At 41.3% G+C, this 19,003-nt stretch overlaps 1 protein-coding gene across 1 annotated transcript in view; it reads right to left on the bottom strand.

The window, feature by feature from the left end:
- Positions 1-19,003, bottom strand: part of Galntl6 (polypeptide N-acetylgalactosaminyltransferase like 6) — a 1,112,723-nt gene that overhangs the window by 63,116 nt on the left and 1,030,604 nt on the right. Inside the window, exon 8 of the mRNA XM_038327381.1 lies at positions 17,446-17,553. Coding sequence (XP_038183309.1) covers positions 17,446-17,553 — 108 coding nt within the window. The remainder of the gene's footprint in view (positions 1-17,445; positions 17,554-19,003) is intronic.

The raw sequence follows: 19,003 nt of genomic DNA, 5'->3' as shown, positions 1-19,003 counted from the left end.
ATTAGGCTGGCCATTATAACTCAGGTCTCTGAGAAAGAAGTGGAGTGGAGATGACATTTCTTCAAATTCTGTGGCAATAAGTGGTATACAGAACAGCTGCATCTGTCTAGACAGAGCCAACTTGATGCCTTCATCTCTATGACCATTTTCATAGACTCGGGTCCCATGAACTCTGGGTATTGTTCTTTATGTTTAAGTCCTTTAGTTTAAGGGCTTGGTTTGTATAAGCATTGGTCTGGTCCACTTTCTCATTTGCTTGAGAGGACAAAATGCCCATGGTTGGGAATGTCAGACAGAGCCCAACATGAGTGATCAGAATAAAAGTTCGTCACTTTTTCTTGAAGAATTCCTATGGAACCTTAAGTCAGATATGAACCCTGAGGTCTGCTGGAGCAGCAGAGGTATTTTATTCATAATGGGACTGGATGTTTCAATCCACTGCCTTCAGGGAGAGCGTGTATCTGCCTGGTCCTCACTTCATACCCTCCTCAGATCTCTTGGCCGTGTTTTCTAGGTGGTGAGAACTGGGGTGGGCTCAGTTAATAGAGCTTAGGGCAGAAGTAGAGCCACAAACACTGCTCTCTCATTCTTGGCTTTCTTGTTTTCTAAGATGCTGGTGCATAGTTAGGGAAATGACAGTGAGATTGCAAGAATTACTCCCGAGACAGAGACATTCTATTTGATTTCCTTTGCTTCCTAATCTCTCCAGCATTGCCTCACACAGCTTGCTTTCCTCTTTCACTCCAGGGAGTCTTGGCAGGTAAAAGTGAACCTCGTTTTGTGATACTCTACCTTCACCAGTGATTCTATATTGCCTGATTCATTAGGGTTCTGTAGTAATAATAAAAACAGAGATGTTGACCAATGGAATTAAATTGAAATGCAAATAGAAGCATATTTATCACCCTGTACAAAACTCAACACTGAATGGATCATGAACCTCAGAATAGGACAAGCTACCCTGAACCTGATAGAAGAGAAAGTGAGTTAGGCTCGAATTGGGAATAGATTTTCTTACTGGGGGAAGCCTTCTAAAGCATTAATTGTTGTGGTCAAGGAACAGCCATCATTCCCAAGTTTTTCAATGGACTGGACAAAGAAAATCTCTCCAAGGCCATTATTCTAGAAATAACAGCACACTGTGCTAATTTGTGGCTGTAATCATAATTCAGTGCTTAGCTTTTGGAAAAATATTGGAACTACAGCTGAAAAATGTCACAACAGTTGCAAGAAGAGTTTCCATGGTCTTTTTATAGATTGTAGCACAGCTTCCACTATTCCAGGAAGTAGTTATACTCACACGCATTAGCGTGCATTGGCATGTTTATACAGGAACACACACACACACGTTCAAATATATGGCAGTAATGGGAAGGTGCAAAGGCAGATTTCTCACTTAGGCATTCATAGCTATGGGAATGTGCAAAATCACGAAAGGGAGGCGTTCCAATAACGTCTCTTGCCAGGAGAGCTCTCGCCAGCACTATCCCATCTGCGTGTGAGATAGAATGAATGTTGACGGCGGTGCTTATGTGTTCAAAGCATGGTTATCAAAGAGAAAGGAACAAAGAAACCTTCTAGATCAGGAGATCTAGACCAGCAATCAGTCTTCTCCCAAACTCGCAGAACTTAGATGTGGTCTTACGTACATAGAGCCAGGTATTCCCTAGGGCTTTTGCTAATTTTTGAGTTTCAAATAAAAGTGCGTTACTCTTAAATGACATGTTAGGGTAATTCTGTGGATTTCTTGGGTGGGGGATAGGTGCTCATTTAACCAACCTTCAGTTTCCTATTTGGGGATTTTTTTTCCTCCTGATATCTTGTTCACTAACCTCTGTGAGTGAGCACTTGTGTGGGTTCACAGGCAATTACTCTTGTCTTTTTAAACTTTTTTTTTTCTTGCAACAGGGTTTCTTTGTGTAATAACTCTGCTCTGGAACTCTCTCTGTAGGCTAGGCTGGCCTCAAACTCACAGAGATCCACTTGCCTCTGCCTAAAGGCCACCCCACTTTTTTTGTTTTTGTTTTTCGAGACAAGGTTTCTCACTGTAGCCCTGGCTGTCCTGGGATTCACACTGTAGACTAGACTGGCCTCTAACTCAGAGATTCTCATGCTTCTGCCTTCTCAATGCTGGGATTGAAGGCATGTGTCACCCTTGCCTGGATAAATTTCTCTTATCTTTCAAGCACTCCTTCAATAATTCACCTGCGTGTGAATGCTTATGGAGGGTTTCATGCAACTTCCAGAACACAGATGATCAAACAACATAAAGAGTGATGGAAATATGGTAGCTGGTCCCTGGATTCTTTACACATCTATGACTTTCTGCAAGAAAATCTTCTCTGCCCAGAACTTCCTCCTTTCGTCTGTTAGTTCTGGCCCATGGTGCCCTCCTCCTCAAAACTCCCTTCTCTCTGCTTTGGAGGGTCATATCATAATCTTCTTTCCATGAACACTGAGTCAGCTTTTCTACTATCTGCCCTGCTCATTGTTTTCATAAACAACATCTCCCCTCCAAGCGCTTTCGCTGCACCGCAGACTTTTCTCTGTAAGTATTGCCCATTGTTTATGACATTCCACAGCACGCCCTTAACATTGCTCCTTAATCCTACTCCTTGGTATGAAACCTCTGCTTACACGAACTGATCTATCCATCACCTTTTCAAACAGAGCAGTGACTCCCATCTTTCTCTTTATCGGCTCTCCATTCTCAGGCTCCGCATCTCTCCTGGTCTTCTGATATCCTTCCTTAAAATTCTTTTCTTATTTCTCCCAGTTAGTATTGCCAGAGAAAATACACGACATATAGTTAAATGTCACTTTCAAATAAACCACAAACAGCTTAAAATCGTGAGTATAATTAACATTTGCATTATTAATATTTTACGGGACATGCTTATACCAAAACTTTGTTGCTTATCTGGAAATCACATGCCGCTGAGCATCTTGTATTTGAACTTGTTAAGGCTGGCAATCATCCTTGGCAATATGCATAATCTGATTATAGTATGTACTCACTCCACAATGTTTTTTAATTCATCAACTGTATGTGCAGAATCTCATAATCTTGATGCAATTGCCAAATCCGTAGTGAATGTTTTGCTTCTGTGGAGATTATTTCAGAGTCGTTGGAAGCCGCTCTCGGCTGAGGAGTCTGGTGTAGTACACAGCGGATATAATAAGACACACACTCCTCTGTTTTGCTGGATTTAACAGGGGGGGGGGGTGTCTCCTGCTGCCTCTATCTGGGAAGCAAGTGAGGAATCTGCAAAGCTTATGGGGGAAACAACAGGCATAATTGGTAGCTAAAGGCAAAAACTCAGCACTGACAGAATGGCCTGTGAAGAGAGGAACTAGCCATGTCTGAAAACAGTAGGGGAAGCCTCCTGTCTTGGCCAAGTTCTTTCAGTCAAGTAGATTGGGGAGATGGCCCAGTCCCACCCATTTTGAACTCAAGAGGCTTTCATGTGCTAGGGAAATATCCATCACAGGAATTATTTAACAGGTACAAAGTACTGGGTACAAGAGAGGCATACGTGTTCATGTGCGCGCACACACACACACACACAGACAGAGACAGAGACAGAGAGACAGAGAGAGACAGAGAGAGAGACAAAGACAGAGAGTCAGAGAGAGGGAGAGCATATTTTAGAACTTTTAAAAAGCTGCGGTTTCCTGTTCATGAATGAGAAATGAAGTCAAAGCTCCTTCCCTACACTTTCACGGGCTGGCAGACGGGCCGCTTTTCCGGCTCCCTCCTGTCATTCCTCGTGTTTCACCGCATGCTCTCTCACTCAGTTCAAGCTCGTATTCCTCTCCGTGTTGCCCAAATCTTTATTAACACACACAACACACTCAGTTCTATCTGAGGTGCTTAGGATTTAGATGCTGCTTTCTTTGAGCTACCCAACACCAGGTCTTTCTTTTCTTCTTTCTAATGCTTATCAGCTCTTGGAATTGATATTTTGCCCAGAACATTCAATCACATTTTCTATCCCAGTTCACAGAAGAATTATCAGTCGTAGCTGTTTTTTACTGTTATTCAGCATGCGAAAACAACGGGTTCTGTTTGTCCTGCTGGTTCACAGAGCCGCATACATCTATTTGCTAATTATTATTAGTATTCTTTTTTTGTTTTTGGGTACCAGCCACTCTGCTGTTGAAGTATTCTACAAATACAACTCTGTTCAGTTTCCCTGTGTATTATTTGGGAGTCGGCGGCCACAGCCATGCGGTGCATTTGTTTTATCTGGGCAAGTCACACCTTACTAGCTGCCTCTATTCCTTTGTGCATGCGTGATTATTACATGTGCACTGGTGTGACCCCAATCCACACGCTGTACTTGTGTCAATATTAAGCTATTTTGTTACAGTCTGTTGAGTAATAGATTTCCTCCTCTTCATACATATGTATATGAGGAACTCTTTCTGAATGAGACTAGTTTTGCTGGCTGTCACTAGGTCTGCGGAGAAAGCTGTTTCTTCATGGTCATTCCCACAACAAGGGATCACACAGCTACCCTAGAATCCTGCTTTCATTTGAAGGCATTTCTTTCTCCTCTTTGGTATCTAAGAGGGCTTTAGCGGCTCAGGAGTCCCCTCCCAAATCCCTCTTATCATTGATAATATGGTAATGTCATCAGGAGCACAGCTCTTAAAAGAGCATCTCTATAGCCATCCCCAGGATCACAACAGGTATTCACCCCACTTTCCTTTCTCTAATCTGGAAACTTCTTTGAAGTCTGTGGGAAGCCGGCAGCATAGGGGAGGAAGTTAATCCAGTCCCACATAAGAGGCTTCCCTGACAGGCAATCTCTCCTTCCTTTACCAAGACCTGGTGAGCTGTTGGCGAGCAGTCACCTACCTTGTTTCTCCTGAGTAGGGTTAGCTCTTTCTTTCACTTGTATGTCTCTATTATATTTTTGTCTGAATATTTTAGATACTTACTGTAGGGCTTATGAAAACTTCAGTGCACCTTTTAGACACAGAACAGTCAGAAAACAGTCCCATGAATAACTTAATTACAACCCCTAATTACAAAATTCTAGTAAGCTGAACTTTGGAAACAGATTTACGGAAGAATAGCTGTTGGCAAGAAACTACTTGTGTAAAATATCCAACTCGGCACACTATCAAACGCAGATTTACTAGTGAAGCTGCCATCATTAGTAAGGTAGCCAACACACTCAATGTGTCCAAATTTTCCTCATGCCTCTTTGGCATTTCACGCCAGCAGTGAGCGACAGTTAAGATCAAGCTATCCATTGGCTAATCAGTCATATCTTCAGAGAAAATTATAGAAAGACAGGAGGTAGTTTCCAGAATCACGGTAGCTACATGATGGATGTGATGGCACAGGAAACTGGAGAATCAGAGTTCAAGGGCACTCTGGAGTACACAGGGAAACCTTAACTCAAAAACTAACATGTACACATGCACGTGCACGCATCTCTCTTCTCCATTCCCCATGAGTCAGCTCTTCAGTGAGCTCTTCCAAAAGTAGCTAAAGCCAAGAATTACCCATAAAGTACTTAAAACTAAATGTACCCTGATTTGGGCTCCTTTGTATAGTCTGTTCATGATACTTCTTTTAGGCATTGGCGTACCAATCTAGCAGGACCTTACTTAACATCCCTCAAGACCAAGGAACGGACAAGGAAAGTGCCGAGTTGTAGCAGAGTAACATGGGTTCTAGAGACATATTAAAAATGTCCAGGAAAGGATGGGGAGATGGCTCAGAGGCTAAAGCACTTGCCATGCAAATATGAGGGCCAGGGTCTGGATCCCTAGAAGCTGTGAAAATGCCAGAGGGCTTAGGGCTTTCTGCAGTTTCAGCCTGGGAAGATGGAAATGATGAAGCAACTTTGGTGTGGGAGGCCCTTCTGTCTATGTGTTGCTTTTATTGGTTAAGGAATAAAGAAACTGCCTTGGCCTGTTGATAGGGCAGAACTTAGGTAGGCAGGGAAAACTTGACTGAATTCTGCGAGAAGGAAGAGAGAGAGAGAGAGAGAGAGAGAGAGAGAGAGAGAGGAGAGAGAGAGAGAGAGAGAGAGAGAGAGAATGAAGCTGCCTGAGACAGGCGCCTGTTGGAACTTTATCTGGTAAACCACAACCACGTGATGATACATAAATTACTAGAAATGGGATGAATTAAGATGTAAGAGTTAGCCAATAAGAAGCTAGAGCTAATGAGTCAAGCAGTGATTTAATTAATACAGTTTCTGTGTGATTATTTCAGGTCTAAGCTAGTCAGGGAATAAACAAGTAGCACTCCCTGCAACACAAGTTGGTTAGGGAGATTTGCCAAACTGCCATGAGTTCTGGGATGGAGTTAGAGCCTCTGTCTGAATGAATGTGGGAGAACGGTGGAGGAAGAGTCTCAGCATCAGCCTTAGGCCTCCACATGCAGGTATGCACCCACACATACAGGTGTGAATCCCCCACATATAGGTGTGTATCCATCCACATACAAGTGTCTACCCCCACATGCAGCTGTGCCTCCCCACATACAGGTGTGAACCCCCCACATACAGGTGTGAATCCCCCACATGCAGGTGTGCACCCCCCTTCACATGTAGGTGTGCACCCCGTCCACATGCAGGAGTGCACTTCCCCACATGTATTTGTGCACCCCCCACTAGCACCTACCCACACACGTGAAACACATGAACACATACATGTATAGCACATACACACACTTCAAAATGAAAAAAAAATTAAAATATTCTGCTGGAAACACCAGACTGAGCGTGAGAACAAGCTGAAGCCTGGGACCAGAGCAGGGCGGTCCCCTGGGAAAAGATGGAGCACCTCCCAGTTCTGAGAACTTGTCTCACAGGCTAATCTTCATATTCCATTTACCCGGCTCCCCCATCTTTCCTATAAATTACAGCACTGCTACAGGTCACAAGAAGCTGAAATTTTTTCCCCCAAATTCTGGCTAAATCTTCAAATAAAGCTCTTTCCCCTCAACAGGTTTTATCTCTCAGTTTTTTTTTGTTGTTAAAATGGCAAACGGTGGGTCTAAGATTTTCCACATAGTCCCTGCCATGTTTCCAGCCTTGTTACTCCTGCTCATCATGACATCAGTCTCTCACTGTATTCCTGTAGTCACCAAGGGCACAAAGCACCCTTTAGTAACCTTTTTTCTTCTCCAGATATCTTTGTTGGCAAAGTACTTATTTGATTCTTTTGCTCATTCAGAAATATTTATGTATTCATTTATGTACAGGAGACTGAACCCTCATGTATGCTAGGGATGTTCAGTGCCATAGAGTATACCCAGGTCTCATTTTCCCTTAAATTAATGGATTTTGAGAACTCTTTACAAATTCTTCATTCACGTTCCTTGTCAGACACGATATGCAGGCATCTTCCAACACTGTTTATTCTGGAAGTTTATTCCAAGCACCTTCAAACTAGGAGGTCTCAGTTTCAATGAAGCTCAATTTATCGGTCGTTTTCCTAGGTATAGTTTCCGTGGTATTATGTGTAAGAAAGTCTTGCTTACATACACATTTTTCTCTTTTTCTAAAAGTACTACTCTGTCTATAGTGTCCTGTTTATGTAATCGAAATAAAATTACATCACTTCCCTCGTCCTTTTCCTTCTTATAGATTAGATATTCCCAAGTACCCTTCTTCCAATCTTTCTTATGTTCCCTTTGTTTTTTTTTTTTTTTTTTTTTTTTTTTTTTTTTTTTTTTTTTTTTTTTTTTTTGAGACAGGGTTTCCCTGTAGTTTCTAGAGCCTGTCTTGGAACTAGCTCTTGTAGACCAGGCTGGCCTCGAACTCAGAGATCCGCCTGCCTCTGCCTCCCGATTAAAGGAGCTGGGATTAAAGGCATGTGCCACCACCACCTGGCTGTTCCCTTTGTTCTGAAGCTGATAGCTAGCCTCTTCCTTTTGTTATTACATATATATATATATATATATATATATGAGAGACAGAGAGACAGAGAGACACAGAGAGACAGAGAGACAGAGACAGAAAGAGACAGAGAGGAGAGAGAGACAGAGAGAGACAGAGGGAGGGTGGAAGGGAGAGAGAGAGAGAGGGAGGGAGGGAGGGAGGGAGGGAGAGAGAGAAAGGGAGGGAGAGAAGGAATCAGTTATAAGGACATCTGAAGCAAACACTCAGGCAAAGGGAGACTATCCGAAAATTCTGCCACAGCTTTCATTTTCTGTGGTTAGTGGGCCCTGTTTGATTCCCCATGCTTTCAAAACAGGTTGAAAAAATTTTTCCATGTTTCGAGTTGCTCACTGAACTTTTTCTTAGGTCAAATAATGCATCTGTTCAATGTTTAGGTGATCTGTGAAATTTTGTTTCTGCAAATACTTTTCAGAATTATCTGGGTGCTGCAAAGCTGCTCTCTGGTGTTGGCCATTTTTCAGTTTACAGAGTAAAGTGTGTGCTCTACTCCGAGGGCACTGAAAAGGAGACACACTTAAGTTAGACATGGAATTCTTCCCAACCACTGGAAACAAGGTGATGTGGATGGAGATGAACAATCAGAAGCCTCAAGCTGGGTGGCACTGTGCATTCATACCTTCAAAGGAAGAGGCTAATTCTACACCATGAGTCCCTCCCCTCCAGGTGCTCCTGTGGCTTTATGAAGGACTGCGGTCCTGGAAGCCAGAGCTGTAAGGCAGCCAGTTCTAGTCATGATGGCTGCATGTCTATTTATTGAGTTTGTGATGTGCAGAAATACTTCATTTCCTTAAATTTCCATGGCTTAATTTTATAGCAGCAGGGACCTATTTTGTCTGAGCATACTTTCTTCTATTCCAGTCTCCAGTAGAGTTGAGGATGCAGGAAAATCTCCACTTCTAATGGGGATAATGATTAAAACCACAATTATAACTCCCTCTAGCCCACCAGTCAGCTCACCATGAAGTTTGCTTTTTAAGTGCTTTAGGAAAGCAAGCTATCTAAATGCTAAATAACAACACAGGATGCCAAAATGCTCTGGTAGGGGCAAGAGGAGCCGACATAGACTGGAAAACATCCAGAAATAGAACATAAGCATACTTTTAATTTCATTAGGAATGGCTAAATACAAGTAATCATTATCTATGTTAGCCAATGATTACATAAGTATGTACAGCTATGATTTAAATATTATCTCTATTCAATAAAATATACCAGTGGGCATAAATAAAGGTAAAATAAAATGTCAGCCAGCAGAGTTAGACTCCAAAGTGCTTGACATTGTCCCTATACATTTAAAGACTGCCTGAGTCAATTGCCCATTTTGCTTGCATACATACTAGAAGAACTTATAGTTGACACATATAGGTCATAAATGAACTTGAACTGAAAGCATCAGGAAATATTTGAGACAATTAAATGACTAAAATGACAACATTAGGAAGAACATGGCACTTGTGAGAGCTTTGTAGGAAAAAAATATGAGGTTCAAATAAATAGGAAGAAACTAAAGAGAATGGCCCTGACAGGTTGTAGGGAACTGCGGAATTTTAAAACAATGTGTTTACTTCATAGATGCTTCTGTGACAGGAAATGGCAGGGGGCTTTTCAGGTCAACTATTTACTGTCTTACCTTTGCTCTTATGGTCTACTTAGGTATAAAAATTCTATGTTTTACCTCAGTGTCGTTTTTGAACCTGTAAGGACCCCTGACCAAAGGACATTTCAAAGTGGATGGGGAAAACCAGGAGACCTGAGACCTACACAAAACATACAGACGATAGAGGAAAACTGGGAGAGGGAGAGACGGTATTCCCCAGGAAAAGAGAGCCCCAGGTGGTTATCCAGTGCCAAATGCTCAGCCCTGGAACAAACATACAATGAACATCATTCACTCTGAACAGATATATTTGGAAATACACACACACACACACACACACACACACGCACACACACAAATACATATGCATGCAATAACAACTCATAAGAAAGGGCTAACAATTTGAAGGAGAAAGGGGATGGATATCTGTGGGGGCAACTCTGGAGGGAAGAAAAGGAAATGTAGAAGATAAAGTATTATTCTATCATTATTTATTACTCAAACGAACAATATAGACACTTCCAAATTCTGGCATCCTTGGGTTAGGAATTAGAAGCGGTTGAAGGTCAAATAGTGGAAAAGTAACTCGTGTTTCATGTTTTCCTGGTTCCATGTATCAACACTGTTTCCTTTTCCTTTCCTGTTGCACAAGTATTAAATATTCAGGGTTCAAGGGGGGGGGGTGAGGGGGAGGGCTCCACCAGGATGGCTTATCATATACTTGTCTCCAGTGAGTGTGTAAGAATGGTATTAGCGATGCACCGTTAGTTTACAAAGAAATGCTTTGAATTCATTGGAAAAAGTGCAACGCTATTATTGGTTTAGGATACATAAGGTGCCATATGCATTTCTGCCTGGAACATAGTGTGCACCTGATAAATATTTATTGAGAGAATTTTTGAGCCTTCTTGAGGTAACATTTATCTTCACAGCATGCAATGGGATCATCAGAGCTAAGTGATTTATTGAATCATTATTTTCCCATAGATTTATAATTTATTTTAGGGGAAGCTATCACGGAGAATAACTGAAGCATTATTTATTGAAAATTGTCTGAAATCCTTAAATAAAAAAATCCATCTAAATGGAAGGCTTTATTTTAATGAAGACTATTCTGTTTTTATATTGTAACCAAGGGGAAAGAGAACCTGACCCAGGATTGCTGTGTGTGAATCTTATTTAGTCCTTGCCACCAGTACTGCACAGCCTTATCGCCCTTCTGTTATACTGGAAGGGGGAATTAGGGATGGTTATTATCTTCAGAGGGATTGCTGCTGCACAACAGAGCTCACCATTTTATGGAGGCCGAGTCTTGGGGGAAGAATCTATCATTTGCTGCTTTCTCGGAGAAAGTCTGTGATTGGCCACCATGCCCCTGAACTTCCTGATAGTTCAGATAAAGCACCCAGATTCCTACAGCTTTGAGAGCAATAGGAAGAAGCCCGGGCTGCACTGCTGTTTGGGGCTGTTATGCCACACTCTTATTTGCCAGGCATCTTTATGAGAATCAACTGCTTCACAGTCATTAGGGAGAGAGGTCAATTTGTAAGCACTGAGAATTCCCATTCATCACCCCACTCTTTAGGCTTGTTGGCAGTTTTATTTTCATTTATCAAACCAGTCATTTTGGGCTTCTTAATGCTTTTTATCATGGATACGGTGTTGTGACATCCATGAGAGAAGGCTGCAGATGTGAGATATTATGTGCTTCCCCTTCAACTAGTTCAGACAGGAATCGCTGACAGGAAGATCAACAAAAAGGGTCTAGTAATTGACTCGAGGTGGCCTTCCTGCTACCCTGAAGTACTCCTCTACCCCTTTCATCCGCCTCTGTACAGCTCTCCCTACCTCCAGCAATTTTAAGGCCCTTTCAGAATTTTAAGAGTGTTTTAGAGATATTGTCTAAAGTTGACAGGTTTGGATATTATCAGGGGGGTGTCTTGGGAGAAAGGTATCTTTGGAAAAGTGTAGTAAAAAATATTTCATAGCTGAGACAGTCAAGCCGTCTGTCTATTTCAGACTTTAAATTTACCCTCCATCCCCATGGGGTATAACAACTGAAGGGAAATTTCAAGGATCTTGCTATTCAGGTAAACAACATTAAAGTCAAACATGTTTGTAACTATGTGTTTTATGAGACTATTAAACATAATCTGCTAGCCAGCCTAGGAGTGGTGCTACAAGTCTATAAAGCTAAGATTGCACAAGGTAGAGGCAGGAGGATCAGGAGTGCAAGTTCATCTTTGGTTGCATAGTGGGTTCGAGGCCAGCCTGGGCTATTCAAGACCTTGTCTTAAAACTAACCAACCAACCAACCCACAAAACAACCAACCCTCCAACCAAAGCGGTCCTGCCTGTCACAAATCACCCTTCCCTTAAATTCCATAACTTATTAACATCAAGTTTATACCACTCTATATATTCTTATATGTATAAATGCTAGATACTATACATGTCATATATTGCCTTTTCTATTAAGTCAAAGGTTCAGTGATATCATACACAAGAGTTTCCAAATAACCCAACTATGTTAATTCAGATCACACCGCACAGTGAGTTTAATGACTCCCCTTTCATCCTCTCTGTCTAGTGGTCACTGGTGGTTTACAGGTGAACCGTCTTCATTCCACCCAACTGCCATAGGTAAGAGAAGTTAAGATTTGTGCCTGACTTGCTCTTTCCTTAAGCCCCAGAGCCAGTTTGTTTTTTCTTCTTCTAGTAAGCAAGCGTTAAAGGGAGCAGCACACATTCTTGCAGAAGTGCAGAATCTGAAGCAAAATGTGTCTCTCTAGACCTGGTGCATCAGAGCCCACATAGGAATTCACTTGCCTACACAATCCACAATCTCTTCCCTGCCTGTTCTCATCCCTTTCTTTTTGTGCTGATACTGTTTTCTTTCACATGCCAAGAGGGAAGCTAGGCACACAGTCTATCAAACCTAACCTTTGGTTTTTCATGGCATAGCAAATCCATACAGATGTTTTAAGAACTCATCTTTACAGGTCCCGTGCATGTGTAATGCCACTTTCTTTATCCTCACTCCCCTTCAGATTTGGCTGATATTTACATTTTACTCTAAGTGCTTTTCCTGTGATCCTTGCTGTTTGAGAACCATCAGTTCCTCCTCACGGTGTGAAAGAGGAGGATGGGCCCTCATAGTCCAGAGACCTCCAGGTTCTTTCTCCATTGCACATTCATGGGTCAGCCTCATAGGTTTCAAATGCAGCCGGATGTAACCTTGTGCCCTGGCCTTCTTGCCTTTGCTGGTGCATCTGCCATGAAGGCCACAGCAGCTTTTTATTTCAACACTTCTGTAAAGGCAGGGGTGTTTAAGGGCTTGCTTTGGACACAGACCTTGGTTCACAATCCCAAATCTACTCATTTATCATTTAACCTCTGTTTGTTTTGCTGTAAGTTTCCATTTTCCAGAACTATGGAATGTTCTAGAAAATATAACCTTTCCCAGATTTCACTTCTTTGACCTTAGCTTTTTATTTTGTAACCCATAAAAAAATCTAAACCTCCACCCATTCTTGAAGTCTGGCATAAAAGTCAAGATGCAATTTTAGGATCAAAAATAAATTCCTGGCATGTGAAAGGTGAAATGTTGGGATATGAAGTCCCGTCTGACAGGCACTGCTGGGTCTTTACAGACTTAGGATAGGGTTGTTTCTAGCCTCCATGCTAAGGAGGTGTCTCAGTTGGTCAAATGTCTGCTGTGAAAGCCCAAGGACCTGAGTTTGATCCCCAGAATCCACCCGGAAGGCTAGGTGTTGTGGTGCATACCTGTGATCCCAGTGCTAGACAGGTGGAGACAGGTGGATCCTGGGGCTTACTGGCTAATGCCTGGAATGAAGCCCAGATCCCATGAGAGACCCTTTTTCAACATAAAAAATGGGCAGCCTGTGAGCAACAACACTGGAGGTTGATATCTGGCCTCTGCACTCAAGTACATACTTGTGAATTGATGGAGGACTTTCATTGGTTACTTAATAAAGAAACTGCTTGGCCCAATAGGTCAGAATATAGGTGGGTGGAGGAGACAGAACAGGATGCTGGGAGTGAGGCAGATGCTTCAGGGCAGTTGCCATAGTCAGTCGCCATGCCTCTCCTCTCTTAGCGGGTCGCAGGTTAAGATCTCTCCTGGTAAGCCACCCCTTGTGGTGCTATACAGATTACTAAATATGAGTTAAAGCAAGATGTGAGAATTAAATAAGAGGCTGAAACTAATGGGCCAAGCAGTATTTAAAAGAATACAGTTTCTGTGTAATTATTTCAGGTGTAAAGTTAGCCAGGTGGCGGGACGCAGCTCCGCCATTCCTTCTACAGTGAATTTACAGACATGTGAACTTGCCCCTCTCCTATAGTTGTTTCCAGCCTTATCTTCTGTTAGCAGGAAGGATGGCAGTTGGTGCTTTCAAAACTGCTCCCCTCCCTATCTGTAGCATTGTTCTATTTGGGGGATCCTCCAAAGGAAACTTCCTGGGGCCATGATGCTGCTATTATGCTATAGTCAGTTGGGGTGCTTTTCTGTGGGATAACTGCCATTCTTTTCATGTCCTTATTATTAGAGGTACCCATTAGCAATTAACCAGAGAGCCTGGGTCCCTTACCATAGACCCCAAGGTGCTAGTAATTACTCCTCCTTTAGCAAAGTGTTTGTCAGAAAGAGAAGTTGAACTTGGGATCCTGCTACCCTTTTGTTACTCAGCCACATCTTAGCGGGGCAAAGCATCTTTTAGCTGACCTCTGCTGCTCATTGTCCTGTGCTGAACCAGTCACTCCTTGCATCCTTTTCCAGGCAACTGCTCCTTTACTTCCAGCAGAAGATGCCATGGCTGTGCTCCAGTGTGCCCACATTAGGTCCCAAGTTGACTTAGAAAAATAAACAGAATTTTGAATGCTAATCAAGTCCTCTGATTCTCATAGGAAGCTGAATTGCAAGCCACCATGTCTCAGATTTTTTTTTTTTCATTTTGAGGAAATGACATAGGGAGGTTAAATTTTACTTTTACTCAGTCAGAATGTTAACAAGAACAAAGTGACTACCTTGGACCCCGCAGTAGGAGAGAACACTGTATTAATGCACACACCCTCCATTGCTAGATTGAGTAAGTACAGCTTTGTGATGATTGTTTTTGCTCCATCGAAGACTGGGCCAAAACTCGGCTAGAAGTTGACTCTGATCACTGGTTCTGAATTTGAAAACCCTGTTCTTAGAAATCGGTTAATCAAACTGGGGCATCCTTAATGTTCTTCTTCCAAGTCTTATCCTCAAGTCTTTTATCTGGATTCAGAACTATAATAGCACTGCCCCTCCTTCTGATGTTTAGCCATGTTCCCAGCACCTGTGGAGAATCATTTGTTCACAGATGGGTGGCTTTGTTGTGTCCTCTTGTCAGAGTACAGTGCTAAAGAGAAACTGTTCAGTAAGGTTATTTAAATTTGTTTCTAATAATACACACCAGTGTATTGACGAGAGGACTTCAGGTGTTTTAGGTGTATGTGTGTGCATGTGTGTGCAGGCATGTAGGTGCATGCATGTGCATGAGTTCACACCTCTGTGTATTTGGAGTCATCAGTTACATAGGTCCACAAGGAAATATACACATTTCCAATGGATTAAATGTGCTTTGTAAAGTACAGAAACAAACCTTTGGGGTCACGTTTCCAGTTTCATCTCTATATCCCAACGAGGCCAGGAAGATTAAAATATCTACTGACGAGATGTGACTCTGCATTTCAATTATCTTGACAGCTTCTCATCTTTTTTTGATGAGTTAGTAATATCAGAGTGTGGCAAAGTAGCTGAGTTTCTCCCACAAAATATCAGAATTGTTTTTCATTTTAATATACTTTCAAAGATCATAAAATGTTCCTAAGAGTGACATTTGAGCCTCAGTATTTATGACTTTCTGATTGCTCTAGCAGTTTAGGAAAAAAAAACTAAAATGAGCCCTCAAGTAAAATTTAAGTGGAAAAGATTAAAATTCAGAGTTATGGACTTCTTTCATTTGAACAAATATTCATGTTTTCCTGCATGTTTTATGGGCCAACCCTAGTTTCTCAATATTTGACAGTTTTCGAAAAAGTGCTTCATTTCTCTCCCAAAATATATGAGCTGTTTTATTTTATTTTAGTTTTTCCAAACTACCCCGTCTTGCATCAGCATCATTTACCCCGCTCATCTTTTACACTACGAGCTGGCCACATGCACCATCTGCCTGCATATGAATGGGGCACAAGTCAAAGCGAAAGAGTGAAGGGAAGTAGATACATGGCAAGCACTTTTCTTTATCCTTAGGATTTTTCACACTGCAACGAAATCCACACAGCTGATGTGTAATGTGTGCTCAAATTTATTTTCTCTTTAACCTTCCTGTGAATCTGTGCTGCTTCCTCATTCATATGTATTAAGTCCTTTGGCTAAATTATAACTGTATTTCTTTATCCAAAATACAGTTTTTAATCAGTTTATGAATTTCATGACTGTTTTCCCCATCATACAGTGTTTTAAAACAGGTATTTAGTGCAATGTGTTATTGATATCTTGTTATTTGAGGAGGCGGGGAGTGGTGTGATGATGGCTTCCTGTTAAGGAATGGGTGGTGACATCTCATCATAGAATGTCTCACTACTGCTAAAAGGACCGTAGATGTGGGCGGAGAAAATGTGAATGCTGTTGACAGCCTCACAAAGCAAGTGAGAAAGACCAAGATCCTGAAGGGGTTTACTTAGGATGATAATTTTATTAAGGGTCATTAAAATGTCCTAAGTTTTATTAACAACTTGAACCTATATTCTGTCCTTGAGGAGTCTAATTAATTAAACTCTTCAATAAGTTATCTGAATGTTCTCCATGCTCTATTTTAGATGATGGTATAATGTAAAATAGCAGACTCAAAGCTCCAACCTTGTGAGACTGATATGTGAATGAATCCTGGTGAAGTAATTAGTAATAATAATAATAATAATAATAGTAATAATAATAGTAATTTGCAAAAAGTTGTTATTTGAGTTTGCTGAATCATATAGAAAAGATTCAAGTGGTTATACATTGAACCTTAGTAAAGAAATCAAAACAAGTAGCTCAAAATTAGATAGTTAGGTGGTCATAGTACCAATGCATCTGAAGACCCCACATTTTTAGATTTGGCGTCTAAGTTGTAACACATACGTAAAGTGGTCAAGAGAACAGACACAACCAAGAAGAAGGTAGCATGGGTGGCGGAGACATCATTAGGGATGTCTGGAGAAGGTTTGAGATTTTTTTCTCTTCCCAAACAGGCATGGAAGCTTTTAAAAGGCAGATGGTAAAAGTGCCCTTGCATTTGATCTGCAAGGAAAATTTTATTCTAAACAAAACAAAGCAAAGAAGAAATAAAACTGGACTTGGTTAATTATGGGAAATTTAAGGATGCTCTAAACCTATATTTAGCGTTAACTGTTGTTCTACAGGAGGAGAAACTTGAGTTTGAGCCTCCACTCCCCCCACTTCTACTCTTTCGTGTGACTAATTATGTTTCCTACTATATTCCATTTTAAGGGAAAGATCATCCATCTGCAGGTCTCGTTTTACACTACTGCTGTTGGTCATTCATGAGTTCAAGAGCAAACCTCTTCCCTAAGCTTCCGCTTGGTCTTGAAACCAACAGTAGGTGACACTGTAAAGCAGCACACAGTCTGGACTGATGGCTGACCCAATTGATATTTAACACTGTTAACAAGGATTAGCATAAGATAACGGTTAATGTTAAACATAATGTGCAGATTCTGTGATACATGACAGAAGCCGTCACAGTTAATACTTCTTTAAGCAATGGAGACACAGCAGAGGAACAGGACTCTTGACAACCATGTGCATGCAGGAAGTAGAGCCTGCGTGAGCCCAGACTGTTCTGATGCCTAGTTACTCACTCGTGCCAGGCTGGTCCCAGAAGGAACTTTGTAAGGGACATACTTCCTGTAGATATGGCCGACTCTAGAGCATGGGACGTCAAACATTTCTCCTCCACACATCCAAACCTAAAGAGGAGAAAACAGAACAAAAGAGAAGGGTCAATTTCACCAAAAGGAACTACTAATGTAATTTATGAGACAGTTACAAATTTTCTTGAAAAATATTTTATTTTATTTTTTGCCAACCAACCTGGGCTACAGAGTGAGTTCCAGGAAAGCTAGGGCTATTATACAGAGAAACCCTGTCTTGAAAAAAAAAAATTTTTAAACTATGTGTGTGTGTGTGTGTGTGTGTGTGTGTGTGTGTGTGTGTGTGTGTGTATGTGTATGTGTGTGTGAACATGAGAATCTGTGGAGACCAGAAGTCTGTGTTGTATCCCCTGGACTGGAGTTACAGGCAGTTGTAAACTGCTGGCTCTCCTCTCAGTGCTGGAAACTGAATTTGGGTCCTCAGGAAGAGCAGCCACAGTTCATTAGCACAGACTCATCTCTGCAGCCTCCTATCATTCCCTTAGTGTCTCAGAATAATTTCTGTCACAGGTGGCTAACCAAGGAAAAATAAAAATTGAAAATATAGAGTACGAATGTATAGAACAAAATACCAGCTCCCTAAAACTATTTTTTTAAAAAAATTATTTATGTGCATTGTTGATTTTCCTGCATATACATCTGTATCACCGTGTCAGGTATCCTGGAACTGGGATTACAGAGAGTTGTAAACTACCATGTAGGTGCTGGGACTTGAACCTGAGTCCTCTGGAAGAACAGTCAGTGCTCACTGAACCATCTCTCCAGCCCCTATCTCAAACTACGTTTATAGATAGTATCCTGAAATTATTTTTACCCAAGAGAATTTTCATCAAAATTATTAATATTGAGCCAGAACTTGATGCTTAGATATCTTATTTGTATGGATACTTTCTTTTGATAATTTTTCAAATCATTTAGAATATATCACTAGATTTAAAAATTGAAATTATAAAGCTGGAATTTTCAGGAGATTGAAGTCAATGATGAAACCTATCCGTGGTGCATGTTAAATCTAGATTCTGATACTTGGAGCAGGGTTAATCTTAAAATTAGTATTGCAAGTGGGTTTTAAACATAAAGCAAAGAAAACCAGCCTACAAATCACAATCCCAGAGAACTTAGACAACAATGAGGACGCTAAGAGCGACATACATAGATCTAATCTACATGGGAAGTAGAAAAAGACAAGATCTCCTGAGTAAATTGGGAGCATGGGGACCTTGGGGGAAGGTTGGAAGGGAGGGGAGAGGCAGGGAGGGGAGCAGAGAAAAATGTAGAGCCTAATAAAAATCAATAAAAAAAGAAAAAATAGTGTTGTGTTCTTACTTCCCTGAACTACCAGTCTTTTAGGAACATATGACTGGTGACGTGACTGATATGAATCTTGTGCTGTGAAATCTAAATGCATGTACTTAGATTCTATACTTAAGTATAATAAAATGATTAACAGGACATATTGCATTTCATTATGGCAAGCCGTGTGGAC

This window comes from Arvicola amphibius, chromosome 4, assembly GCF_903992535.2.
Source record: "Arvicola amphibius chromosome 4, mArvAmp1.2, whole genome shotgun sequence".
NCBI classification, from domain to species: Eukaryota; Metazoa; Chordata; class Mammalia; order Rodentia; family Cricetidae; genus Arvicola; species Arvicola amphibius.
The sequence above is the reverse complement of the archived record's forward strand: the minus strand, read 5'-3'. Positions and strand labels throughout refer to the sequence as shown.